The sequence below is a fragment of the Chelmon rostratus genome, chromosome 3 (genome assembly GCF_017976325.1).
Source record: "Chelmon rostratus isolate fCheRos1 chromosome 3, fCheRos1.pri, whole genome shotgun sequence".
Classification (NCBI taxonomy): domain Eukaryota; kingdom Metazoa; phylum Chordata; class Actinopteri; order Chaetodontiformes; family Chaetodontidae; genus Chelmon; species Chelmon rostratus.
The window spans coordinates 1,452,501-1,480,479 of NC_055660.1; the positions used below are offsets into that span (position 1 = coordinate 1,452,501).

The window sequence follows — 27,979 nt, forward strand, 5'->3', positions numbered from 1 at the left end:
CTGCAATGCCCAAATATCCCTGGCTGGGGATAAATAAAGTCTTATCTTATCTTATCTTATCTCAACAGTTGTCTGAACAGTTATATCTGCGTACTGCGTGGCAGTATGTGCATGCCTGCATTAATGTTTAAATAATTTAAAGAGTTTATCCCTTTCTGCTGCTGATGCTCCGCAGCAGTGAGGCTTTCTGCTGCTGAGAACAGGCTGAAATGTCCCTGAAGGCTTTTTCAGTCACTCACACAACATCCCAGCATACTGTTCCCTGTGCTACATGTTGAATAATCATTTAGGATTTGAAATATGCAAACTATGTGTGAAATCCCTTCGCTGAAGTGGCATAAAGAGAGTTTTAGATAAGCGCAGATTAGGACAGTGAGTGAATTTCCTGCGTTGCCGGGGCCTTTGACGGCAGATGTGTGAACCCCTGTGGCTTTAGTGCTGACCTCAGGAGGGCGAGCAGTGTTTTGAGACAGAGGATCTAAGAGGCCTTCAGGACGCCAACATTTCAAAATGCAGCTGCCAGACTGTGGACTGAAACTATGAAAGGAGACGGTTCAGCTCTGATCTCTCCTAAACTGTGAGGATTTTCAGGTACTTTGTACTTGATCTGCAAAACAGGTTTAATGTGAATTTACACGTGATAAATTGTGATTCCTCCCATTTCAATTAGAAATTTCAAAAATGTTTCCCATTTACAGCTTCAATTCAATTAAAAAACACAGGTAAATTAAAAAATTAAATGCAGCCACAGTGTTTGCAAAGAATAAAACTCAAATGTCACAAAAATCATTGAACGCCTCGCTGAGAGAGAACGAGCTGAAGGTTTTTCTGCATGGCTGCAGGAACTGTACGAGCAGAGTTGCCGCTTGACCCTCATTTTATCAGTTTGGTGATAATCTCAACCACAGCAATTCAGCTCTGGACGTGAGTCACTGAAATCACTACTAATGTGTCACAGAGGAAGCGCTGGGGCCACCATGATGTCATTACCGAACGCTGCGCGCTGCGAGCAACCAGCCACAACACGGCTAACTCTGCGGCGGTCGGCTACGAATACGCAACAACGAACGATAGCTGTGCCAAACTACAGCTAAACTAGCCGACCGCCGGCTCAGAGGGGAATAGCACCAGCATATCAGAACTAAATATTGGAATATGAACATTGGCGTGCACAGGGGGGGGCGACCGCCCAGTTTTTGAAAAACACGCGCTAAAGTGCCCTCTTCAGTGGCGAGGACACGCTATATGTGCCCTTTTTTTCCTTTCCGCCCCTGCCCTTCAAAAAGTCTGTGCACGCCACTGAATATGATCGAGTTTCCGCAGATTATGTGTTATATAGAGGCTGCGCATGGATGCCCCGAGTACTCGCATTATACGGATATACGCGCCGCTCCTCTGGGGCTAATTTCTTCAAAACGACTCCAAATGCCACCAAAGTTGTCTGGGGGAGTAAATGGTCGTATTTAATGCTACAAATAAGGTCCAGGTTGTAAAAAACTAAAGTTATCCTTTAATCCCTGTCAACGGTCAACCTCTGAATTACTCAACTGCAACAAACTGCGAGGTTTACGACGTGCACTGCAAAAACAAGAAAAGCGGGTTCTGTGTGCCCCCTTGAGTTGCATCACCTCAGGCCAAACTGTTTTACAAACAGCCTGTGCAATCATTCATAGAACTAAACCATGTAAAACACGCTAAAGGCTAATGATTCCAGATCTGCATGCAGTGTTTGTTTAGCAGGCGGGATCTCCTGTAATGTGACAAAGACTGGGTCAGTCACTTATTGAGTGAAACGACTCACTCTGTCATCCAGCATCATGTTTCTTCCCAGGCTGAACCTGGTTTCATCACCAGTCACAGGCTCCGTTCATCAGTCGGTCACATGTTTAGATTACGAACAGGGTTCAACAGACTTCATGAATGTTCACCTCAGCTTTTGAACCGAGACGTCAGGCGGAGAGGGAAGTGTGGGAAAAACAGAAGACGGGACGACAACATCTCACAGCTTGCTTTTATCCGCTAACAGATGGAGCACGTCTCTTTCCCGCCACTGTCCCGCGTTGCCGTTTGTGGCGGCACTCACGGAAATGAGATGACAGGGGTGTACATGGTGAGAGCAATGCAGAAACAGACGGTGGACCAGGCTGCATCGGTTTCTATAACCACCGTCCTGTCAAATCCGCGGGCTGTGGACGCGTGCAGAAGATACATAGACACAGATATGAATCGCTGTTTCACTGATGCCTTGCTGAGGTAAGCTGAAAAAGAAAAGCTGTGCCAAAAAAAGCACAACACAAAGGTTTAAAAACATAATTAATCTGACTTCATCTGATCTGTAACAGCAAAATAAAAGTGGAAAACAGTTAGGCAAGAGTTTGCATGTATGAGAAAACTCCTTATTGTGTTGTCTGCTTCCAGTGCCCCCGTAACAGACTCTACACCCTACGAGCTGAGGCGAGCCCAAGAGCTGAATGCTCAGCTTGGACCCAAAGGAAGCCAAGAGGCTGTGGATCTGCTCTGCGACATCCACAACACCACCTCCAACATGGGCCTGTGCCTCATCTTTTACTCCTTGGACTGGATCACCCTGCACATTTACAAGTACATACAGGTGAGGGCTTCAAGCGGCCACCCACACTTGTATTTTCAGGGATCTAGTTTGACTTCGACTGTAGTGATGCCAAAGATTTATTACAACAAATGCAGATTATGATGGTGATCAGTTTGAAAGTGTTCATGAAAACATGAGACGTGTTACAGTCAAAGAATCAGAGCGTCTGTGATTATTGAAACGACGGGTGGGACGAGTATTTAAGACCCCTTAAAGCTTCTTGTTTAAAAAAAACTGTTCGTAGCAGGACATTTCACAGTCTGTGGACTTGCTAACAGCTTCATGAGGCTGCACAGCGGTGCTTTGAGCTAAACGCTAACATTGCTAACAGCTCCATGAGGCTGCACAGCGGTGCTCTTAGCTAAATGCTAACATTGCTAACAGGTCCATGAGGCTGCACTGTGGTGCTTTGAGCTAAATGCTAACATTGGCATACTAACATGTTTGTGTTTACAATGCTAACATGCAGGTATAACACTGTGCTCATCTTAGTTTAGAACATTAGCATGCTAACATTTGCCAACTAGCACAAAGCATGCTCAGGGAAAGCCAGTGGATCATTAAAGTGATCAGGATTCATCCTCTGAGGACAACAAACATCTGCACAAAGATTCATGATAAAATCATTTTTTGGACTAAACTGACCCACCGATGTTCAAGTCTTTGTTTAGTATTTCGTTATTTTTGCCTTGTACATGTTGTTTCTTCTTATGATCAATAAGACCTGGATCTGAATGGAAAGCTGTATATGTGTTGTTGTTAAACGGCTGAACTGAAGCATGCACAGCTGTAAATAGTCGACTAATTTGGTTTTCAGAGCAAGATGGCCCCCAAGCCTGTGAGAGTAATCCAGCTGGATATTCCCCCTTCTGAGGCCTATTCCTTCGAATCAGTGGGCAAACATGGCTTCGGTGAGTGCAGCTGCAAGGAAGAACTCCGCTGATACAAGCTTGAGTTGAAGAGAACTTTAGTATCAGATCAGATGCCGGCCATCCGAGAGAGCTTCAGGTCAGATCAGAAGACTCTGCCCTTAACATCCAGACAACACAATATACAGCATGACGGTTTATCTAACTCCACCCATACCTTTCCTATCTCAAAGACCAGATCGTGCTCTGGGCATTGTCCCACTGAGGAATGTTCTCCTTTGTGACAGTCTATGTCTACATCTATAGTAGATTTAGTCCTAATAGCCCCCTCTATAAACTTTACCACCTCTGGTTTATCTTTTCCTGATCTGACCCTACGTGGCCTCAGGTACCACAACTAAAAGTGGTCTCCATTACAAACATCAGTTTACCCCTGATCATGCTTGATCTGACATATATTTGATTGATCTGATCATATACCTCAAGTTTTTCTCTGAAAAGTTCCAAATAAAGATGTTGGAACTTTTCCTCTTCTTCTCTACAGCAATAGAAGTCGGTCCTCAACCCCACGGTGTGCTCAGAGCTGATATCTTTAACCTGGTGAAAGAGGCATTGGATCTCACCACAGAATGGCTTGAGGGATTCAACTCTGGTAAGAAAACAACAGCTGGAAGGTGAAAGGTCAGATCAGCCACTGGAGCTGTCGCTGTTCTGGGTCTCAGATATGAGAAATGTCTCCCCCTGTGGGCCAGATCAGCAAACTGTTGACTGTTTTAAATCTCACCTCTCAATGATGCTTCCTTTCCCTGATCTGTTCTTATATTTTAAAGTTTTTTTACAGTCTTTTTTGCACTTCATGACACTGGTTTGAAAAGTTTTACAATTTATATATATCTATATCTCACTTATCTCTTGTGTATCCAGCCATGGAGGTAGTTTTGGTTTTATTTGCCCACGTTTTGCCTTATCTGCACAAATCTGGGAAGCAGGTATCTCAAAACCTGGTGAAACCACACCTCCCTGCATGGCAAGATAGCACTGGGAACAGGTAAGACAATGTTTTTCCTGTTTGGCTGTAAGCATTATTACTCACACTGTCCTTTAACAACAGGAAGGACTTATGAAGGAGGTGAAGCGGAAGCATACACTCGGGTGAAGAGTGTAGACTACCCAAGGGATCCTGCAACCAACGAGATCACTGCTGCCATACACCCCCAGCTGCAGGTAGCGGACAGCTGGGAAAGCTGCACGCACACGTCTTCAGTCAAAGTGGCTAAAATCTATGTCTTTATACCAACACGTGTGAAACAACAACATGAAAACAATGAGGCAGCGTGAAATGTGTTGCTCTGCAGTGATGAGAATCATCACCTGAATCTGTGAGGTCGCCTCGTCTTTAACAAGCTTTATTTTCAGTTTCAGCTCATTGTTTAGCTGCAACTTTCACCTCTCAGGCAGCAACAAAGCTTTAAAAACCACACTGTGCGTGACCTGAGGACACAGTTAGCGACTACAGCTGGTGAACTTGGTGGAGCATTCAGTTGCTAAAGAGACAGATATTTCAGTCAGGAGTTGGTAGAGACCAAAAACAGAGCTAAAAGAGAATGAATATCGAGCTCAGGATGGACAGAAACTTGACAGCAAATTAATGCTAATGTTTCTCTGGAACTGTTAGTGTGCACAATAAGCCACTGTTCCCGTATCAACTGGTGATGTGGTGAAGGTAATGATGTGCAACCAGAAAACTCCAGGACTGAATGATGCCAACACAGAAGTGCCAAAAACTGCAGTTCCTCAAATGGCCACTTGAGGCTGGCTCCAAAATCGAGCCAATCCCCATAGACCCCCCATGTTAAAACTTTCCAACAGAAATAAACTTGTTTACAGCCTGGTATAAAACATTGTTTTGGTCTCTAGAGCTAATTTCCTCGACTGTACGGGGGGGAATGTTTATATAACGCACTGGTTTGAATTATATTAAGTCTTAAATTATGCATAATTATGGCCATGGCCGCTTTGAGTGACAGCTAGCCGCTGGGCTGCAGCAACCAGGCTTCATTCGGCTGCCTCAGCTCCACCCACGCTCCACCTCTGTTTTGGATTAGCCAGGAGTTTGGTGGAGTCTGGTGCTGCCAAGATGGCGACGGACGGAGTCACTGACACTTCACAGTGTCTCTGCAGACACCAGTGGACGAAGTCACAGAGACCATGTCCAAAAAATCAGCTATTTATTTTAAGCAAGAAAACGAGTTTGAGCTCAAAATCTTGAATTATTTCTTTAAACAACGCCACAAACATGCATGAATGCACAAATCAAAGAGCCTGATTTGGGAAATTGTGACGAGCAATAAACTCCATATGTGCGTTCAAGATCTGCTCTGGTCCATAAAGGGTCACCTGTTCATATTTCTCTGTCTGTCACCAGGATAATGACTTCAAGCTCCTCCGGCCAGGTGACCCCGTGTTCCAGACATTTTCGAGCGAGACGCTGAAGTACGAGGGAGAAGAGCTCTACCCTTTCTTTATAAATGAATGTGCCTACTATGAGAAGAAGATTGCTTTCCATTTAGCCAAGAAGACCACTTTGACCTTCCCGTCCGTTAGTGTGAAGAAGGACTGAGAGGACAGACAGAATGAGACTGAGACATACTGTAGAGATTTCTAATCACAGAGAAATGTCAGCACTACGCCTGTAATCATGTTCAAACCTATGCAATGAACGACATGATAACATAATGACCTCCTCACCCTCTGTGGCCATGCAACAGCTCTACCTCTGTGTTTCTGTGCTGGACTGATGCTGCACAGGTGCTGGAGTTATAATCCTCCACCCCCTAACGGGACAAGGTGGCAATAATGCAGAACCCATGTCTGAGTAAACAGAAACATGGATCACTTTGAACGACGTACGTTCTGACTTGATTCTGATTTGATCATTTTCATAAGATTTTAAAAAAAAAAGCTCAGTCGAAAGAGAAAGGTGAAAAGGTATTCAAGCTTTTTTTTAGTCGTTATACTGGTTGTTTAAAATGAACCATAGAATCACTTCCTGTTGTCCTCCTCTGATGGAAATGATTAAAACTGATTGATGAAACGATAAACTGTTAGTGAACATTATTCCATCATATACTGAAATGACTGAAATATTAATAGAACTGTGTCTGTGAGGCTGTCACCATGCTGTTCACTGCAGTGCTATAAGCTAAATGCTAACATCAGCACGCTAACATGTTGGCTACGCTAACATGCTTATGTTTAGAAGCTTAGTTGAGCAGGTTAGCATGCTAATGTTTGCTGGTTAGCACTGAACACAAAGCACAGCTGAGGCTGACAGTGACATCATCAGTCTTGTGGGCGTTTGGTCATAAACAAAGTGTTGCATTGCTACATTCCCTCGAGACGCCTGGCTAACGTGGCTAACAGCAAAGCATCACACAAACTAAGAAGTAGGCAAATGTCAAATTTATTGATACAGAAACAGTCAGTGTGCTTCAGAACACAAGACATTTAGAAAAGTGTAACACGTTAGACGAGTAACAAAACATTGTGACATGAAAACATCACAATTTGTATTCTGGTGCTACAAAATGAGTCATTTTGGAATTTTCCACACAAAGTGTTCGGACGCAGATTCACGAGTTTTCTCTTGCAAATGAAGATTTTGCAAACTCAATTGTTATTCAAAATATTCTTCGACTGTAGTGTCACCAAGAAACGTTTTAAAGGCTTTAACTGATGCAAAAAAACTGTACTTGTCTGTCAGTCAGTTAACTGGTAAAACTGAAACCTCTGGAGGAACACAGACGTGCAGACAAACATTTACAGTAATAGAATAATTTGGAGCTTTGAACTTAAAAATGTTCTAAAGAGGTCACAGGTTTGAGTTTTCTAGCATTCAAATGAACTGTGCTGATAAATATTAGATCTGTAACATGAGTGACAACAGGTGAGGAGTGGTTACATCTTTTTTTTTTTTTTTTGAGCGACATTTTGTGACATTTAGTCAACACATACCACAGACTGAAATCAACAATTACCACAGAAGACAGAAATGTCAGCTTAAAAAGGCATGCACAGCGAAGGCTTGATATTTAAGATTACACAAAGATAAAACCAAACAAACCTCAAAATAAAAAAACAGGCTTGTGTAATGCTTTTCTGCACTGACAGAGAGAGATACCCAGCGTAGGTACGTGCAGGCCGGACACTAGTGACAGTCCAGGTGTGTAATCTCTACCTGATTTAAGGGCAATGTGGTGAGCAGCTTTCGAAGCGATGGCAACTGAAAAGAAGGCAATGAAGTACCGCACGCCACCACAGTCAACAGCAGAAACAACAAATCATACAGGATGTGTTAACAGACTTTAAAGGACATGCAGGTTAGAGATGCTACAAAACAAATTAAATAACACAACTCAGAGGACTTAAACAGCTATTTATGAGCACTTATGATGATTAGCTGCAAACTGGTTCTGTTTATTCCTGTGATGTCATGTCGTCGTGTTTTCAAAGAGCTTCAGGCTGAGCTGGGGCAGCAGTCCGTCTTCAGGCTACTCTGTAAGCAGTCATGCGGGTGTAGTTTTTGCGGTGACTCCTGGCCGCCCACAGGAACAAGGCAGCTGCCATCATCTGAAGGGGGAAGGAGATGAGGGCGAGGTAGAGGGACCAGCCCAGCGAGCCCTCCACCCCCTCCGGCGGTGGGGAGTACTGGTGGAGCAAATCCACCCCGGCCAGGAAGCAGCAGACGGTGCCCAGAGAGCAGAGGCCTGATGAGGAGACGAGAGGCAAACTCACATAAACACCAACGTCCATCTGATGTGTCGCCACAACGAAACAACACAGATTCAGTTCTGACAGCAGCTGAAAGAATAAAAATCTGTAGGATTTACAGAAATACAGACAACCAGTGTCAGCATCAGGAGAAAATATTCACCTCAACCTTCAGAGGAAATGATTGTGTACATATGTCACATGGCAACAAGGACTGAACGAGTGAGACGATTCTTTAGAGCATTGATCCCCAACCCGTGGGCTGTGGCCCACTGGTGGGCCGTGGGTCATTTGGTACTGGGCTACACAGAAAGAAAAAATCATTTCCATTATTTTGTTTTTTTGCATAATTTGAAAAACAGGAGGTGCCTTACAGCGCCAGTCTGCGGCCAGGTCCTCTTGACATGATTAAAAAGTGGATTTAGGTTCATTATTATCGTTATTAATATTATTAAAGAGAAAATACCACAGTTTTTAATGCCAATCTTATCATTTTATTTTGTTTTTATCTGCTACACCTTTAGACTGGGCCGTGAAAATATTGTCAGACATTAAACTGGGCCGTGGTACAGAAAAGGTTGGGGACCACTGCTTTAGACCATCATTTTAAACACAAACACTACATGTTTGCTTCACAATAATTCATGAAAGCAAAAGAAATCCTTCTGAGTTTTACATGTTTGGGAAACGGTTCAATCAGTCTCAGTCAGGTGAGGATGTGAGGAAGAACTCACCTTAGAAGACGAAGGCCACGAGCAGGACGGTCAGCTGACGTTAGTTTTAAGTTTGATAATCAGCAGCTGCACTCGTGTTAGGCAGGAAAGACACGGGCGGGAGCGTACTAACACTCATGACCATTTTTTCCCCAACGTAAGCTCACACGCCAGCGTCATCGAGGTCCCGTTTCCCCGCATCGCAGATCATCGCTCCAGAAAAATCTCACGATTTTACACATTTGCTCCTCCGATCGGCAAATCTCAGCGCGCTACAGGCATCAACTGATGCAGCGACAGATGGACGAATATTTTAATGTGAGTGGAGGTGATTTAAAAGAAGGTCGCAGCAGCAGCTCTGCCTCTGTCTGCTCCTTCAAAACATACTGAACTTCATTGTTTACATCATTGTCAGACTGTGAGCATTAAACTTGAGTCCAAACGCCCCTTCAGGAGCCGGTGGGCAGTGTCATAGATGCCATTTCTTTCTGGCATTTCATGTTTTTCTGTGTGCATGCATTTCACTCACCTGCAAGTAGATGGAGCACTCCCACACCCAAGGTGGGGGTGAAGCTGCGACACAGGCAGGCGCAGACTCCAACAAGACCGCTGAGGAACACCAAGGCCAGAGACACCAAAGGCAGGAGAAACTGGCACCTCCACAAGTCTGCACAAGGAGACCATTTACAAAAAAACCTCTTTAAACCTTCACACAAAAACACGATGAAATATTCAAAGGCGGCAGGCGCACCTTCAGACAGCGAAGGGAGCGCGACGGTCACAATTTAAGGTTAGAGAGTAAATTTTACAACTCCTCTGCACGATGAAAAAAAGTGTGAACCAATAAGCTTAAAGCAGGGCAGCTCATGTCGGTGCCTGAAATCCTCTTTCCACCAGTGTTTACAACAGAAAAAAGAGCCCTGAATCCAAAAATAAAGACTTCAAATATAATATTTTAAACACTAAATATTTCAGCGTTTTAAATATTCCATATCTAAAATAGTCTACTGGCCATCTGTGACCACTTAATGCGAAGTCACAACAGTCACCAACTGTGCAGTGGCCTTCACGTCTGGGGCTGCTGAGTTAAAATGGAAACAAGCGGCAACAGAAAGCTTAAACACAACTTCATGTGATGTGCAGACACGAGGGCAACAGGGCGGTCTCACATGTTCTCAGCAGATCTTCTTCGCTGTTTTGGTTTCCAGGGTATTTGTACTTTGGACTGAACTGCTGAGGAAGAGTGAAGCTCACACACTGTGTCTCCATCTTCGGATCTGAGGTCACAAACAGAGAGACACAGCACACATTTGTACATCACACATTTTGCTATATCAGCTATACTTATGTCACTTTTCCTTCTGTTGTCAGGAGTGATTTAACTCTGGGTATCTGCCGACTTCCATCGACCGAGCTAGCACCTGACATTTAGTGACAGTTAGGGTATTAAGGTATTTAATTGACTGGATGAGTCAGAAGGGGTTATTCTATCAATAACTGGTTAATTAAACTGTAAACTTTAGGAAATCACAATATGTGTGTGTGTGTGTGTGTAGTAACAGTATTCTTATATAGTTGATTTTTATTCTTTTTTTCTTTTTAGTGTCTTTTTGATCTTTCTGTGTCTCTCTTTTATTTTTTATGCCTTGCTGTCTGAAAAAATGTCCCCTGCGTGGAATTAATAAAGTTTTATCTTATCTTTCCTGTAATGCAGTCAGGCACATTTGGTCTTAACTACATGCATAACATAAGTTTCTAAAGGATCTCCCTAACGGTGTGGGGTTGCAGAAAATGAAATTCATTGAGCAGCTGGTGTTGCAGAAGCTGCAGAGATGGACTGCTTTGCACAGGAAGTCCTACCTGGCTCTTTGAACCAGTGTGACCGGCCCGGCACCAGGATGCACCTCCACCACAGTCCCAGGGTGCCGTTCAGGCGGAACATGGTGTCGCTGTAGGTCTTCTCATCAAACTCTCCATTGATGAAGTCCTCTCTGAGCTCGGAGGCGTTGCTCCCCTCACGTTTTACTGCTGGACTGTTGTACTGGTACCAGTGCTGAGTTCCCACGGCCACAGAGAGGTACACCGTGGCCAGCAGGCTCAGCACCGAGCCGATGACCAGAGCTGTGGCGTAGCGGTTGTCTACCATGGTCTGAATGAGCACGGCTCGTTTTACAGCCTGTGTCTACAAAGACAAACTGCTCTGTGATAAAAATATAAATGGAGTTTGGCTTGTCACTGTGTGATGAAGGCCCGGTTGTCAGCTTAAAAATGATCTTTCCGCTTGGTTTTTAGGCACCACGGCATGTCTGTTAACTACTGTCAGTTAGCATGAGTTCCACAAACATTCTGCTCTGTTCAGTCGTTTTACTACATTTTATTTCCCAACAACCATTGAGTTCACAACCTGCCGAAGAATCAAAGAAACACTGGTTATGTTCAGCTAATTTCAGGTGTTAAGTGCTCTGTTACATCCGGTTTACCTGGTTGTTTAACGTAACACATGACAGTAATGTGCTGTTAGCTAATTAGAAACGTTACAGCTAACAGTTTCAGCTCATAACAAAGGCAGCTTCCTCAATATAGCAACATAGTGACCATCCTACTAGCTAGCTTAAGCTAATTATTGTGAGTTACTGCCGGCTGCATGAGTACCGAGACATTTAACTGACGACTAAACGTTAAATATTTGACTCCAGGTTATTTTCTTACCTCATCGCTGGACAAAACTTTCAGTTATTAGCATTATTTCTTCTATACGTTAAATTTCCAACGGGCCTCCGCTCTCTTCTTCTACGATAGCAAATTTTCTTCTTCCTCTTCTTCTTCCTAGTTTTAAGGACAATTGATGAATGTTACGTACGCTACCGCCACCTTGCGCTTCGGATTTTGAACTACCCTACCCTTCCCATTAATCCTGCTTTTTTAAATAAAGTAATAAAAGAGATTTTGAAAGAACAAACTAAAACTGCCTGCACCGCTTGAGAAGATAATTTTTGTCTCCATATTAAAATCATAAATTCCAGCCTTCCTGAATATCTTTGTACCTTTTGGAGCAGGGTGAATTAAAGTCAGATAGATTGCAGATATATGAGTATCTGATGAATACTGCAATAAAGAAATGCCAGATGTTATATTGCATAGTTTGCTTTGACAAGTTTACTTCTCAGCTGTAAATGTGCTGCTCTGTACCTTTCCAAATTACAGTTGTTTGAAAGACTTTAAGGGAGTCCTTAAAATGACAACTGTTTAAATATTATGTCTCCACATTCATTTTATTTCCTGAACTGCCACAAACAGACAGTTTTAAGCGAAGATGAACACGTCTTCTGTATTCTCCATCTTTACCAGAACAAATGAAACTTTATCTCACAATAAGAAAGCTGATCGATGGCGTAATATCAAATCATGTGTTTTATTGTTCGTTTTAAAAGGCTTTAAAAGCATTAAATCAGATGGGTTCAGAGTGCAACATACTTTCAAAAGCAATACAGCCCCACAATATATCTGCAGTTACATGATAATACCTACAGTATTTCCCAGATGTATTTATCACATAAAAACTAAAACATTCTCTGAAATACAGGCTGCTGTGGTGTTTGGCAGTGCTTCTGTTGGCAATCATCCCTTTACAAAGACAAAACAGGCTTTGAATGAAAATCAGCGAGGTAGAAACGGCCACACAAACAACATTTGGCTGAAATTTTGACCACTTTCCAGAAATACTCGTTAAATCATTAACATCTCAGATCAACCTTCTGCCACAAATTACAGCTTCTTCAAATCAGACAAAGTGCAAACGGATTTAGCAAAGTGAGTTCGGTTGTTATCACAACAAGTCGTGTTTATTGAAGAGTCTCGTGTGCTGCTCGTGGTCAGACTGGACTGTTGCGTTCAGGATGGGGGAGGCAGTGAACTCCACCCTGCACGGCCCGGAGCTGCAGGGAGCCTCCTCCAGCTCCAGCACAGTCACATTGTTGGGCGCGGTCGTGCTCAGGATGCTAGCAGGGACGAAAAGTGTCAGCTGAGGGCCGCGGGCCGGCCAGTAACGTCCCACGTTAAAGCCGTTGATCCAAACTTGACCCTGAAAGAGGAAAAAGAATTAAAAGGACTGACTGATGAGGCTGGAACACGACTCAGTTTAAAGCCTTCAAACAGCCTTTTTCTTACATTTAAAGCAGGGCTGCAGATAAAGATTATTTTCATTTAGTCATTCTTGTTTGTTATCATTTAAAAATTGGAGTAAATCAAAGCTGATATTTTTTATGGTCTGTTGACTTAAACACAAAAATGCTTGTTTCTCATCTGGTCAAACTCTTCAATATGTCTGTATTTACCTGTAATTTATACGGTCTGAAATACTGATTGTCAGGCCTTTAAAAACTTCACACACACTTTTCCCTTAAGGGACTGACGATCTGACTAATGACACATTTTCTGTATATTTCATTTTATATTCAGAACGAAACGATAACAGAACAGGCTCTACGAAACTGATGAAACTCAAAAACTGCAGGAAGTTTGCATAAAATGAGCAATTTGGATTAGGGGTGCACGATAGTTATAGGGTCGATAAACATCGGGCCGATAACAGGAAATTTTGACGTCATTCCGGTAAGTCCGATATCATGACGAACAGCCCCGATAACATATGTGTTTTTGTCAGCACGGCAGTGCCTCGCTCCCACTATGAGACCCGAATGGCCTGCAGTGAATGCTGCGTTCATGTGACGTTGGCATAATCAGAAAAACTCCTTCTCACTGGGAAAAATCAAGAATACCCCCTCATGCCAGAAAACAACTCGATAACTCCGTCATAATTTTGCTAGTTGCTGACTTGAATTAATATTTGCAGCATTTTTACACATGTTACACATAAGGAATAGAAACATGAACTGAAAAAGGCTGAAAGAACGACTACCAAACGAGGGAACGGGGGAATGTACGTTACACCTTGAATGCAGCATGCGGCACAGCGTGCTTATGAAAACAGAGTTCAGACTTCTTCAAAGTTTCCGAAGGAGACAGTTCGCTGGTTATTCGTAACAAATGTTCCGAGCGAGTTCCACGAGGAGCGAGAAATGGCACAAGCTTTAATACTTCAAACCTGGTCAAACCAGCCACCTGAAACATAACCACCACTTTGACAGAGTTTGGAAAGCGTATGAGGACGGCCGGCCTGCTAAAGACGCTAACGTTAGCAAGCCAGCCGCAAAGAAGCCACCGGGACTGACACACGTCGGCGAGGCTTTCGAAAAGTCCAAGAAATTTGCCAAAGATGACCCACGGGCTGAGGTTATTGACGATTTAATTATGGACGTGATGGTGCTTGTCTTTCTATGGACTGCCCTTCTTCAGTTTGTTTACATAGATGAGTCTAAGTAAGGGATCATGTATCTTCCTTCAGGATGACATAGAAGCCCGACACGAAGCGGTGGGGTTTATTTCTCCATAGGAACCTGATCACTATACGTTATCCCGCTTAGAACACGGCTTACTACTAAAGCATTCAATAATGTGACATAAAATAGTGATTAAATCACATTTTATTGATTTAAAATGAGCCTACTCGTCTGTCAACGCTCTCACTGCGCAGCGGCTCTGAAAGTAAACACGTACGTTGCCTAGCAACCGCCTCTCACTGTGCGCCGCTGTTTTTGGTTTTGTTTGTGGTGTTGATGTCAGGATGTTAGGTATATGTGTGTGTTATCGGTTATCTGTATCGGCCTTTAGGAGCTGAAAGTTATCGGTTGTCGGTATCGGTTTTAAAAAACAGTTGTCGTGCATCCCTAATTTGATTGAATTTTGAGAAGCTCTGGCGACCCCTAGTAGGGGTCGGGACCCTCAGGTTGGGAACCAGTGTTTTGCAGGGCTGCAACCAGAGATTATTTTTATTATTCGTTAATCAGATCTTTAAATATCTGATAGTCATTTAGTCTGTAAAAAACAAAAGCAGCTTCACATCTGAGCAGCTGAAGCAGCACCTCTCCTGTTTTTGCTTCATACATTTTAACTCATTAAACAATTAATCAGTTAACAGAATTAATTATTATTAACTTTCAACAATCAGGTTTTTCTGTTGTTGCACGTATTATTTTTAGAAGGTAAAATGGCTTCAGCTCGAATGAAACGTCGTGACATGCCTTCCTCCATCGGGGCAGACTGAGGAAGGTGTCCTGCGGGAGGTCTGGGATGCCGTCAGGGATGATGAAGCTTCCCTGGTAGAAGGCCGGAGGGGAGGGAGCGGCAGGCCGAGGTGCGTCCGATGGTTTCGTTTCGCTCAGAAGGCCCTGACCGACCGCCTCGTCGATACTGAGGCTGTACATGGTCCAGTCCCGGAGCGTGGCCGCCCCCAGAGTCAGGTTGGACACCAGGCCCTGCGCAGCGGAGAAACCGGACAAGAGTTAACGAGGAAACCGATCGTTTCACACGAGCTGGAACTCACACTGACACAGAAGCTTTACGTCACAAAAACACATCATTTCTGAGCCTCGTGAGGTTCAACCTGCGTGTCAGAGCTTTAAAATGCAGCTGAAACACCTTGAAGTCGTTGATGTCTTTTCCGTAGTTGATTCGGCCCATGTTCTCCACCAGGAGGTCCAGCTGGCTGCCAGCTTTCCCCGTCACGTTGACGGTCAAGGCGACGTTCCTTTCAAGAATCCCCACAGCCGCCTGCAGAAGAACTCACGCTTTATACACCGTCACTCCAGTTTACTCATACTGAAACAGCGTTTCCTCCACACTCTTCAGTCCAGTACTGTTAAAGCACGAGCAGCCGCACAAGAACTGCTGAGTGACGAGCCACAGAGAGATCAACAGAAAACCCGATGATCGACTCACCCCGTCCACTGACACGTACGCTCTATCGTGGACGCCGTTCAGCGGCGAGGACAGAGGAGTCGGCGTGGTGCAGTTAACAGGCAGCGTCGTCCTGTAGAGCACATAACCGAAGGCCTGCGGGACAAGCAGGGCGGGAAAAGCAAAAATCAATCATAGGACAGAAGATCGCTGTGAAAAGATGTTTGATGATACAGAAAACAGACCTGATTCAGCTCAATGAAAGTCTGAGGATACGAGCTTTTCACGGGGCCGGAGGTAGACAGCGTTTCTAAAGCATCTGCTATCGTCTGGAGCTGCGAGCAACAAAGTCACTTTACTGTCAACGCTTCATGTGGTACAACCCTGATTCCAGAACAGTTTGAACGCTGCGCAAAATCAAACCAGAGTCAGTCATCAACAATCAAACGGTTTCCTGATCAGCTTCCTGAAGTGTTCCTGAGTCCAGGTATTAATCTCTTTATCCAATCATGTCGCTCCATCCTCGCTATTACCAATCAACCTGTTTACCTGTGGAATGATCCAAACAGGTGTTTTTGGAGCGTTCCACATCTTTCCCAGTCTTTAGTTGCTCCTGTTTGAAACGTGTTTGAAACGTGTTGCTGCTTCAGATTCAGAATCCAGTGGCCCGTGGTGGCATGTTATCAACATCCAGCGTCTCTAGACAACTACCTCTGACGTGGATGATGTCATTACCGAACGCCGGGCGCTGCGAGCAGCCAGCCACAACACGGCTGACTCTGCGGCGGTCGGCTACGAATACGCAATAACGAACCATAGCTGAGCCAAACTACAGCTAAACTAGCCGACCGCCGGCTCAGAGGGGAATAGCACCAGCATATCAGAACTAAATATTGGAATATGAACGAGTTTCTGCAGATTATGCGTTATATAGAGGCTGCGCATGGATGCCCCGAGTACTCGCATTATACGGATATACGCGCCGCTCCTCTGGGGCTAATTTCTTCAAAACGACTCCAAATGCCACCAAAGTTGTCTGGGTGAGTAAATGGTCGTATTTAATGCTACAAATAAGGTCCAGGTTGTAAAAAACGAAAGTTATCCTTTAAATATATTGACTTTGTGCTGTTTCCAGGTGAGTTTCTGTCAGAAAGGATCAGCAGGTGATCAGATTCTGTGCGTCTCAACTGTTTTGGAATCGTGGTTGTAAATCGATCAAAAACAAGTTGTTGAATGTTGAGCGATAAAAGCTTCAGCTGCAGACAGTGTACGTACCCTTTTCACCACCACAGTCCCGTATGCATACTTTGGAGTTGTTGGTGGTATCGGCCCCTCTGGTATGTTTTTGTACTGATGTGCAAACACAGATTAGTTCTTCCAGATGTCACACACTATATACAAGCAAACCTTCAGGCCTGCACCTTCTTACCATTCTGATCACCTCTCGAATAGCAAAGTACTTCTCTGTGAGGTCTCCGGCCTCCGTGAGCGGCGCATCGTAGTCGTAGCTGGTGGGCTGCGCGGCGTACGGAGAGTTAGCACCTGAGGTGAGAAGAGGTGATCAGAGGGTGAGGTCATGACCCACGTCATCATGAGTCAATGAAAACGATTCATCTCATCAGACCAGTCTGTCGGAGTGACCTCACCATTCCAGTATCCAAAGTTTGTTCCTCCTATGAACATGTACCTGCGAGGAGACAGAGGCGTTAGCAGGTGAGTCACACATGACTCGTGTACATTTCTGCCGTTAGCTCAGCCTGATGTTGGCTTTGTGTGTCTAATCTACACTCACAGGTTGACGTTTGCTCCCGTGGCCAGGATCTCGTTGAGGGACTTGGCCACGATCGCAGACGACACGACGGAGTGACGGGACCCCCAGTGGTCCAGCCAGCCGGTGTAAAACTCAGAGTTCACCTGTTAACACAAAAGGAAACACAGTCAGAATGAATGCAGTGTGGTTTTAAAATCCCAGAGGGCAAACCGGATCAAGTACTTGCCAAAGGTCCATGAGGTTCAGCGTGTCTCTGTGCCTCGAAGGCGGCGGTAACATTTCCACCTGACAGAATAACAACGAAGCTTCAAGTTAAAACATTTAATAATACGAAACCCAACGATTCCTAAAGCTGCAGCGTCATAATAAAAGCATCTAACTGATGAAACATGAGTTGATTTTTATAATGAAGTGACAGCAGGAAGTGAAATGTGTTTGACAGTGACCGCTATCTTTCATCAAAAACACGTCTACAAAACAAGACAAGTCATTTTCTGCAGGTTTTCAAATATTGCAGAAAGTGAAGGAATCGGAAGGAGCAGCCACAGTGAGCTGATATAGAGCTGCAGGCAGCACACCTCCAACTTCTTAGCCAGGTAACAAGCTCCTTTCACCACCCTGCTGTCTGCAGACTCACGCTGTCTGCACTCAAGCTGTCTGCAGGCGCACGCTGTCTGCACTCAAGCTGTCTGCAGACTCATGCTGTCTGCAGACTCCAGCTGTCTGCAGACTCACGCTGTCTGCAGACTCACGCTGTCTGCAGACTCCAGCTGTCTGCAGGCGCACGCTGTCTGCACTCAAGCTGTCTGCAGACTCCAGCTGTCTGCAGACTCACGCTGTCTGCAGACTCACGCTGTCTGCAGACTCACGTCACGCTGTCTGCAGACTCACGTCACGCTGTCTGCAGACTCATGCTGTCTGCAGACCCACGCTGTCTGCAGACCCACGCTGGCTGCAGACTCACGCTGTCTGCAGACTCAAGCTGCATTAAATCAGATCCTGGTTGCTCACGGAACGATGGAAAAGGCCAATTATCTGCTGTTACCACCAGTAACTACAGGTGTCGCCCAATCAACTAGGACTGAAATCTTCCAGATTGACACTTTCAGAAGCAAACAGGCTTTGCACCAAAGTGCTTCACAAAGACAGACACTTACATGCATGAAGACATATACCTGCACGACAGATGTTGTGGAAATAAAGCAAGATTCAAATAGGAGCACACTCAAACATAACGTAAAACAAAAGGATTCAGATGAAAATAAGAACATGTTAAACACGATAAAAGCCAGAGAATAAAAATGAGTCTGAGGTTCATCTTAAAAGCACAAACAGGGCCCTGCCAACACGCCGCAGGGGAGGATCTGAGGGGTCCAGAGTTGCTATCAGGAGTGACGAGGTCTGAGATATATGTAGGGAATGAACAGGGAGCCAGTGTAAGCATGCCAGGACAGGTTTGATGTGGTCCAGGACAGGTTTGATGTGGTCCAGGACAGGTTTGATGTGGTCCAGGACAGGCTCAATGTGGTCCAGGACAGGCTTGATGTGGTCTTCTTTCTGGGACCGTGTCAATAACCAGGCAGCAGAGTTGAATAGATGTTAAGGGGAAACGATAGCCTGACAGTTTCCTCATTAGACGGAGCTGAATGACGTATGAATGACTCTTTCCAGATCTTCCCTTGTGACTTCTGACTAATCTCACAGTCAGTCAGTGTAGAGAAAAACAACAATCTGTCCACTTATACTACAAAAGAATGAACTAATGCACCCGTCATGTAATGTTTCTCATCTGAAGCTGCTTTTACACAATGCAGCCTTAAGATATCTACACACAGCTGAGCCTGGACATTGACCTGACACCTGACACCTACCGGGCCCAAAGTCAACGGTGGCGTAGAGATTCTGCATCGCGCCACACTTGAGGTAGCTGACCGCGGCGCCATCCGTGGTGAAGAGCACCACCTCGTCGCCAAGATGAGACCGGAACAGCTTCACGAGGTGACGCATGTAGTTGTAGTCACATTTGAAATAACTGCCGTATTCATTCTCCACCTAGCAAACACAGGCGGGGGGGGGGGGGGGTCATGTCCTTACTGAGTGCTGTAATAACACATAACAGAGACAAACCTGCAGAGGTCAGAGCTCCAGACTCACCTGCACAGTGATGATAGGACCCCCGTTCTGGTAGAGATAAGGCTTCATCATCGGCAGGATCTTCCCCATCCACTTGTCTACTGCTGCGATGTAATCTGAAACACACAAAGTTAAAGTTAAAGTCCCGTATGAGCTGCCGCTGTGAAGACATGTCATCACTCAACCTGCTCTCCGCTGATTCTCACCTGGATCTGAGGAGCGCAGCACGATGTCCTTCTTGTTGAGGAGCCAGGCAGGGAGCCCGCCCTGGTGGACAGAGTGACAGCAGTGGGTTTCAGGTGTAATTCAAATGGCATGAGAAGAGAAAGTTTAAGTTCACACTTCACCCAAAATATGTTCTGAGTATCAAACAGCTTCTGTGCACTTAAACCTGGCTGCAAAAAGTTTCTAGTTTTGTCCCTCATGAAGAAGAATGATTGTTGTCTCCTGATTTTTGATTCTGGATCTGATGCAGCAACACGTTTCAAACACGTTGTGACAGGAGCAACTAAAGACTGGGAAAGATGTGGAACGCTCCAAAAACACCTGTTTGGATCATTCCACAGGTAAACAGGCTGATTGGTAACAGGTGAGAGTATCATGATTGAAAGGCTCAGTGGTTCACAGCGAGGATGGAGCGAGGTTCAACACGTGATTGGATGAAGAGATAAAACGGTCTACTTATCCATGCTCTCACCACACCGCAAACATGTACAGCCTAACAAGAGAGCAGTGTAAAAAAGAAGAAGAAGAAGAAGAAGAAGAAGAAGAAGAAGAAGAAGAAGAAGAAGAAGAAGAAGAAGAAGAAGAAGAAGAAGAAGAAGAAGTAGTGGTGGAAACTGTGAGCACCTGACTCCATTTTAACTGCCACTCATTAGAGCTGAGTTCAGTTTCTTTCTGCTTTAGCTGCACTGCCTCATCCTCCTGTATGAAACTACATGAAACAAACAGACACCAAACAGGAGGAACTACTGAGAAACTTTAAAAATATCACAGCACAGAGATACTTTATTCCAAAGTAAACTGGTATCTGATCCAGCCGTCAGTATCAGACCGACGTCCGATATCAGCATCGATGCATCTCTAGTTTTAGATCTAGATCATTCGCTTCTATGGTGTTGGTGAGTTCAGTTTATGAATGCATTTGATGTTAAAGTAGCATGAGGAGGAAATAATCAAGGGAAGTAAAAGTACTTCAAAATCTCCCTGCAGAGGCATGTTTGGTCTGCTCGGCTCCGCCTGGAGAAACGTCTGCTGTCGTCCAACAGCAGTGATCCAAATCTCACTTCTGATGTTTACTGCAAATGTTCTGCACGTCCTGATTCTCTCTGAATACCATCAAAAACTCTGAACTCACCATGTCCCACTCCGCACAGACGTAGGGTCCAGGCCGAAGGATGACCAGCAGGCCGATGTCTTTGGCCAGCTGGAGGAAGTGCTCCACATCTCTGTCTCCGCTGAAGGTGTACCGGCCTGGAGACTCCTCGTGGTAGTTCCAGGGGACGTACCTTCAGTGTGAATCAAGTGTCAGTATCGTCCGAACACACGCTCAAAGTGCTGCTCTACAGGGAGTCCTGGGTCCATGTGTTAAAAAATCAGAGCGTGAACACATCAAACAGCAGCAGGATCAAGTCTACCAAGAGTCTAGATTCCAGTCTCTGCGTGCGCTAACGGCCATTATGTGCCATCATCACTTTAGAAACTGGTTTGTAACCGACTGACTTCTTTTAATCCACTATTTGGGATTATAGAGACCATACACCAGCACATCCAGGTGGATTTCTGAGTGTTACACACAGTTTCAGCTGCAACAAACCATCATTTTCATGTCCGTTACTTACTCAATCGTGTTGGTCTGTAAAATGTAAAGCGTCCATCAAACCTTCTGTCATCTATAGCATCAGATCAAAACCCAAAGATGTTCAGTTCACACCCAGAAAACTGGGAATATTCATGTTTGAGGAGCTGGGACCAGAGAATCAGGGCATTTTTATTATTGATGGATCGTCAGAACTGTTGCAGATGAATTTTTTGTGATCGACTAATCGCTGCAGATCTAATTACGATGTGCAGCTGAATAACGCTGCCTGTTTGCTGCACGAGGCTCGACAGAAATGTGAGTTTAAAACCATCCTTTTCTGGTTGGTTTGTTGTACTGACGGCGTCGCAGTCTCTGCACCAGCCTGTGAATGCAACACAAAGCGAAGCCACAGCAAAGCACATGGAGGCAAACCTACGTCTGGATGGCGTTCAGGCCTGCCAGGTACATCTTGAGCAGTCGATCCTTCCAGTAGACTCGGGGGATCCGGCTGTAATGGATGCTTCCCGATATGTAACGAAACTCTTCCCCGTCTTTCCGGAAGCAGTCGTTGTCGTGATCCACTCTGAAGGAAGGAGGATCTCCGAGCTGCAGGTCAACACATCATAAGTTGGCTCGCAGCTGAATCCAGCGTGACTGCTCTGATCATCATGTACGTTCTGCTGCACGGTGTGATGACAGTGGCCTGTCTTTCAGGCTCGGAGTTGACACGTCAGCTGACTGCAGGATGTGTCACTCACACATATTAAATAAAGGCTGTGCCAACATGACATATTAATGAGGCTTCTGAAAGTCCTGGTGGCTATTTCACCATTCACCATACAGATGATGAGATATATAAACACACACATATATCTGGACACAGTGTGAGAGTTTGATTTCTACTTTAAAAACAAGCAGATGTTTGTTTTACTGAGCTTCAAATAACTGAAATATACACACACACATATATGAAATATACACACACACACAGACACACACACACATCTATCTATCTATCTATATACATACACACACACATACATACATATGTGTATCTATCTATCTATTTATCCATCTATATATATATAGATACACACACACACACACACACACACACACACATACATACATACATACATACATACATACATACATACATATATATATATATACACATAAACTTTTTAGTGAAATGAAGCTGCAGGCTCAGCCTCTTCAGAGTCGAGGACAGAGTCCAGAGACCTGTAAGCAGTCAGAGATACTCACTGAATGTCCGAACAGCAGCAGCAGGACGCATCCAGACCTGAACAGAGACATGATGAGTCCTCGGTCAGGACTTTTCATGCAGCATTTGCTTGAATCAGTCCGTTTTGGCACCGACTTCCCTGAGTGCTCGCTGCTGTTTTGAATGAGTGCAGCATCAGGAGATGCGGAAGTGAAATCATGTGACGCTGCATCGATGCGGTGCAGGAACGCTTCTTGTCGGCAGGCGGCAGTGTGGCACCTTTTAATTATGTGCCTTCAAGTGATGAAATGAGGAAAGACGACAGCTTTGGAATTTGTGGTAAACGAGGGAAGAGATAGACATGCAGAGCAAACCTTAAATAACACGATGTTATCTGGGCTACAAATAAAAAATACAATAAACTGAAGCAACAGGAAAGATCGGTCAGAGAAATTGTATCTAAGAAGAGAGGAAGAGGAGGAGGAAAATGATTAAGATGGGATTATTCTCGCTCATTAGCTGCTTACTAGCATCTTTATTTAAAGGGAAACGTGCAGATTTAGATGTTTGTATGTATGAAGGTTTGTGCAGACTGTAGTTTGCAGTTCACACTCCACACCAGCAGGTGGCGGTAAAGCGCAACCGCGTTGTTTACCATCCGCCATAGAAGCGGAAGTAAAGCGACGTACACAACGCTGGCGTTGGTCACACGTGGGTTCATAAGTTTTTCAGTGTGATGTGGTTTGATTAGTTTTAATTAAAACATGTCAAAGAGGCAGAAAGCCGTGTCAGAAGGAAAGACCGGGTCTCAAGTGGAACATGTGGAGGATGAGGTTCAGGACCCGCCGCCCGAGACCAGACGGACCCGCAGCGGCCGCAAAGTGCGCACTCCTGCGGCGCTGCTAGACGCAGAAGCCCCGGTGAGGACTCCCACCCGGAGAACAAGGCGGTCTGTCCTCCAGGAGCTGCCGGCGGTGGAGGAGAAAAACACGGAGGTGGCAGAGCGGAGACCCGAGAGTGTACCCGAGGAGAAGCTCGGTATGTCCGCGGAGCCGGAGCCAGCGGAGCCGCAGGCAGAGGCTGCAGCGGCAGACCCGCACCGAGCTGACGTTCAACAGTCCGGGCCTGAACCGGCAGAGACGGGACCCAAGAGCACCGACACTGTCCCACACAAGAAGCCTCGCCTGGGGTTAAGTGAGAAACAGAAGCCGGTCATTCCGCTGGGAAAACCCAAATCCGGGAGGGTTTGGAAAAACCGCAACAAGCAGAGGTGAGATCACCACAGAGCGGCATGCGGTAAAGTAACCAAATTCACTACAAATCTGAGGTACTTTTACACAGAGTATCTCCTTTATATGCCACTTTATACTTCTACTGCACCACATGTCAAAGGAAATATTATTTAACAGCTTAGTTACAAAGCATGTGATCAGTTTATGAAGTAGGATCAATCAGAGATTAAAGCCCAACAGTGAATGAATGAAGTGTGAGATGGTTAAACTACAAACACAAAAGTACCGTTTGCATATCAGTACTTATACTAATGATCAATAAATGATCCAACAGTTTAACACTGGCAGTAACTCTGCATGATGAGTACTTTAATTTTAATACTGCAGGACATTTTACAGCTAATACATTTTATATATAAATACAATTTTGAATGCAGAACTTTTAATTATACTTTTATAGACTGGTATTTCTACGTGTACTTGTGTAAACTGAATACTTCCTCCACTGTCAGCATGTAAACATTATGCAGGTTTTCGTCTGAGCCCTGAAGTGGAGCTTAATTTGATCCTTTTCATCTTCAGGCAGTTACCTGATTTTAGAAAATATCAATATCACAGACGTGAAGCATGAGATGAAACCTGGAGGCCGTCTGAAAGCTTCCTGACGGGAAATCTGACTTTCAGCACCAAAAACCGCAACATGATGATGAACTAATGAATCTGTCATACTGGTGTTACTCTGAGAATCAATCTGTCATGTATTCAAAGTTGTAGAGATGGAGACATCATGTAAATCTTAATTTTAGGTAAAATAAGACAAGATAAGACTTCATTGGTACCTGCACGTGAATTCAGGTGTTGCAGTAGCACAATGACAGAAATACGTCCAGATAAGTTGAGAAAAGTGAAAAATAAATGGTTAGAAATCTAGAAAATAAGAATAGAAACGATTTAAGAGCAGTTCAGATCAAAGTGACAGTTCTCATAATAGTTTGATGGCTGTGTTGGGACACTTTCTGAATGAGAGACACTGTCAGGACGTGTCTTGTGTTGTCCTCTAACCTGCTGTGTGTGGTTTGTCTCATAGGTTCTCTGCTCTGGTGAGAGATAAACCGTTGTGCACATCCTGGGACAAGAAGATGGCGGCCAAGCGGGAGAAGGACCTGGTGAAGCAGTATTCTTTGCAGCTGAAAGAGGAGAAAGCCAAACAGAAAGAGGTGATTTAAACCGTGTGATCATTTAACTCGTGTGACGTCAAAGTGTTTGCACCGTCTACATTTACTGTGTCTCTCCTGAATTTCTAGGAAAAGAGGAAAAGGAGAGAAGAAAACTTGAAACGTCGCGCAGAGAATGAACGCAAAGCGGAGATTGTGCAAGTGGTACGTGAACTAACAGACGACCGATCATGAGATAATGAACCATATGAGACTGTTTCTGCAACACAATCACCAAAACCATCACAGTGTAAACATGCAACTAAACCCCCTGAAGGTTACGAAGAATAATAATAATAATCCACATGCATGAAATGATGCCGATCAGAACAGCTGGTTAAAACTACTCATTTTTCAAATGCATTTATCACAGCAGTTTGGATTTGATGATAAAAGCTTAAAGAGCCTGGAAATGTTTTCTTTAGGACCTTGAAGGTGCTTGAATTTTACTCTCTTCAATGGAACACACATAATGTTGATGTTTAACAGTTTAGTTTATGTGAGTTTGCATACATGTGCCACATTATGACTGTATGGAAACATCTGAGATATATAATGATACAAATTTTAACCATGTTGCCATAGTTACACACACACACACACACACATTAGAGTGGCATTGAAGTTATGGAGATTGATTTAAACGGTGCAGTCCACAGGGAGGTGATGAAGAGAAAAGGAAGTTAACGAGTTTTGTTTAAACTCTGCATCACAGATCAGGAACACCACAAAGATCAAGAGGATGAAGAAGAAGCAGCTGAGGAGGATCGAGAAGCGAGACACGCTGGCGCTGCTGCAGAAGTCACAGAAGCAGAGCGTGAAAACCAAATCACAAAGAAGTGAAAAGGTCGATCAAGATCTCACAGAAAGACTGAGACAATAAACATGTAAATGTTCAGCTCTTTGTCTGCATGTTTTTTATTTTCATGTGATGATTTATGTCCACATCGACAAAAGCTTTCTGAGCAAGAAGGCTTCAGTTAAAAATAGTTAAAATAAATATAACGTGTTTGCTGCTGGTCGTCATGACGCCGAGGTTTGCTTGGCTTTGTTAGTGTCCTATCATTGATCTTTCTGTTGTCCTGTTACCGTCTCTGAAGAAACATCACTTTGTTTCGCTGAGTGAATTTTATTTGAGAAACTACATTTTCCATCTTCATGAAATCATCACGTTAATTGATGGGCGGGAAAGCTGCACACGGGTTCAAAAGAAACTCAATATAGTTTGTGCTTTTGTAAACTTGAGCTGACAGGAGGTGATCTATAAATCAGTCTTTTAGCATATCTCAAATCAATATATCGATATCAGATCGCAGAACAGGAACACAAAGGGGTGAGGTCACTTACAAACAGTGTCTTTAACATAAATTTAAATGATCCTTCTTAAATATGTTGATTATGTATTTATGATAAGTAATAAATACTGGCTGCTGTATCAGATTTTCAAAATCAATGGAGGGAGCCGTGATGTCAGAACAGACTTTAGCACAGCAGTAGACCAGGTGCATCCAGCCAGGTGACACTTCCTGTTCCAGCAGGTCTTTGTACAGGTGAAGAATGGTTTTTATAATTCTGTACATGCAGCGCCCCCCAGAGGACAAAGAACAGAGTGAGTTGTGTCACTGCCTGCATGCTGGACTGTGTATTTGTACTACAACCTGTTTCCAGAAGGGTTGGTACACTGTGTGAATTGTAAACAGAAACTGAATGTGATGTGATGTGCAGGTCAGCCGTGTGCACCGATGAAGCCCTCCTCATCTTCACTTCAGATAGACTCCGCCTCTCTGGGAGGCTCTTGGACAGGTGAACAGTTCTTTAAAGTGAGACCATGTAACTATTGACAAACATACATAAATAACACTGTTCCTTTTACAAATGAAAAATTAAATTCATAAGCAGTAAAAACGCCCTGGATCACTTCAGTACACTCAGGAGCTCTGCTGCTCCAGCTTTACTTGGTCTGGTCTGACCAGGGTTAGGGTTAGGTCATTTCTCCATTGTGAGATTAATAAAGTCTTAAAGGTAAAGGTATGGTGCCTAATGTTAACTAAAGACAGCAAACTGAAGCTACATATATACTCAGTTTATTAGACACAACGGGCTAAAACTGCATTGCAGAGAGGACAAAATAATACAAACACTTATCGATACAACAATTCATCATCACACATGAAGTTTCAGTGGTTTTATCACAAAAAAAAGTAAACGCACCATATGTAACTAGAATATAGGTATGTTTTATTGTTTATTGTTTAGTATATTTTCATTTTCATTCATTTCATTTCTGGTATATTTGTATTACATTTACAAATATTTTTACTGCATGTTGGTTTATTTTATTTTGGTATCTTAATTTTATTTTATAATCTTTCTTATTATCTTGTTTCTGGGGGTTGCAATGCAGATTTCATTGACATGTCATGCTCAATGACAAAAAAGGAATCTTGAATAGAATTTAATAAAATCCAATATTCAATATCCTGTAGTTACCATTTATGGCCACAGTGGCCGCTGTCTAGCAAAAGTCAGGTGTTCACATATACATTAAACAAAACGCACAAAAATTTTAGACCGTTTTACGTCGAGTCCTGTAGAATAAAGGGACTTCTTAAAGCTGTTATCAGTGAGTTAGTTTGAGATGTGGTTCACGGGGGGTGTGATGTCTCCTATGATCAGTTAAAAAATAAAATTAGGCAGTTTGAGGACACGAATGTACCAGAATCACTGGAGCAGTTGCTAGAAACTGGATTATAATGTATTATTAATGTTTGTGAATAGCGCTGTTTGATTCTGAAAACATTCTGGTGTCGATTGTGACACAATGCCCTGAACGCATTACGAGACA

At 44.0% G+C, this 27,979-nt stretch overlaps 4 protein-coding genes across 5 annotated transcripts in view; 2 read left to right on the forward strand and 2 right to left on the reverse strand.

Annotated features, from left to right (window-relative positions):
- LOC121603895 (N-acyl-aromatic-L-amino acid amidohydrolase (carboxylate-forming) B-like) overlaps positions 1-6,581 on the forward strand; it is a 7,546-nt gene extending 965 nt beyond the window's left edge. Inside the window, exons 2-7 of the mRNA XM_041933169.1 lie at positions 2,027-2,253; positions 2,419-2,611; positions 3,429-3,522; positions 4,025-4,132; positions 4,592-4,704; positions 5,906-6,581. Coding sequence (XP_041789103.1) covers positions 2,027-2,253; positions 2,419-2,611; positions 3,429-3,522; positions 4,025-4,132; positions 4,592-4,704; positions 5,906-6,100 — 930 coding nt within the window. The 3' untranslated portion in view covers positions 6,101-6,581. The remainder of the gene's footprint in view (positions 1-2,026; positions 2,254-2,418; positions 2,612-3,428; positions 3,523-4,024; positions 4,133-4,591; positions 4,705-5,905) is intronic.
- A 346-nt stretch (positions 6,582-6,927) lies between these two features.
- On the reverse strand, positions 6,928-11,778 carry cldnd1b (claudin domain containing 1b). 2 transcript variants are annotated; one of them, XM_041933171.1, is made up of 5 exons: positions 11,673-11,778; positions 10,824-11,367; positions 10,133-10,240; positions 9,493-9,630; positions 6,928-8,246 (listed from the first exon to the last, which is right to left on the reverse strand). In XM_041933171.1, exons 2-5 carry the CDS (start codon positions 11,107-11,109, stop codon positions 8,026-8,028), a joined length of 753 nt encoding a protein of 250 aa, XP_041789105.1. In that variant the 5' UTR covers positions 11,110-11,367; positions 11,673-11,778; the 3' UTR covers positions 6,928-8,025. The 2 variants fall into 2 exon arrangements, with proteins under 2 accessions (XP_041789105.1, XP_041789106.1); XM_041933172.1 differs by having other exon boundaries at positions 10,824-11,145; positions 11,673-11,771.
- Positions 11,779-12,359: 581 nt separating this feature from the next.
- On the reverse strand, positions 12,360-22,886 carry glb1 (galactosidase, beta 1). Its single transcript, XM_041933191.1, has 16 exons — positions 22,730-22,886; positions 21,900-22,069; positions 21,020-21,170; positions 19,869-19,929; positions 19,684-19,778; positions 19,401-19,581; positions 17,756-17,814; positions 17,551-17,672; positions 17,405-17,445; positions 17,188-17,300; positions 17,034-17,108; positions 16,004-16,093; positions 15,801-15,914; positions 15,501-15,632; positions 15,104-15,337; positions 12,360-13,044 (listed from the first exon to the last, which is right to left on the reverse strand). The coding sequence occupies exons 1-16, from the start codon at positions 22,805-22,807 to the stop codon at positions 12,790-12,792; spliced, it is 1,971 nt and encodes a 656-aa protein (XP_041789125.1). The 5' UTR covers positions 22,808-22,886; the 3' UTR covers positions 12,360-12,789.
- A 478-nt stretch (positions 22,887-23,364) lies between these two features.
- ccdc86 (coiled-coil domain containing 86) lies at positions 23,365-26,169 on the forward strand. Its single transcript, XM_041934173.1, has 4 exons — positions 23,365-23,958; positions 25,008-25,137; positions 25,225-25,299; positions 25,850-26,169. Exons 1-4 carry the CDS (start codon positions 23,453-23,455, stop codon positions 26,015-26,017), a joined length of 879 nt encoding a protein of 292 aa, XP_041790107.1. The 5' UTR covers positions 23,365-23,452; the 3' UTR covers positions 26,018-26,169.
- Positions 26,170-27,979: the final 1,810 nt, after the last annotated feature.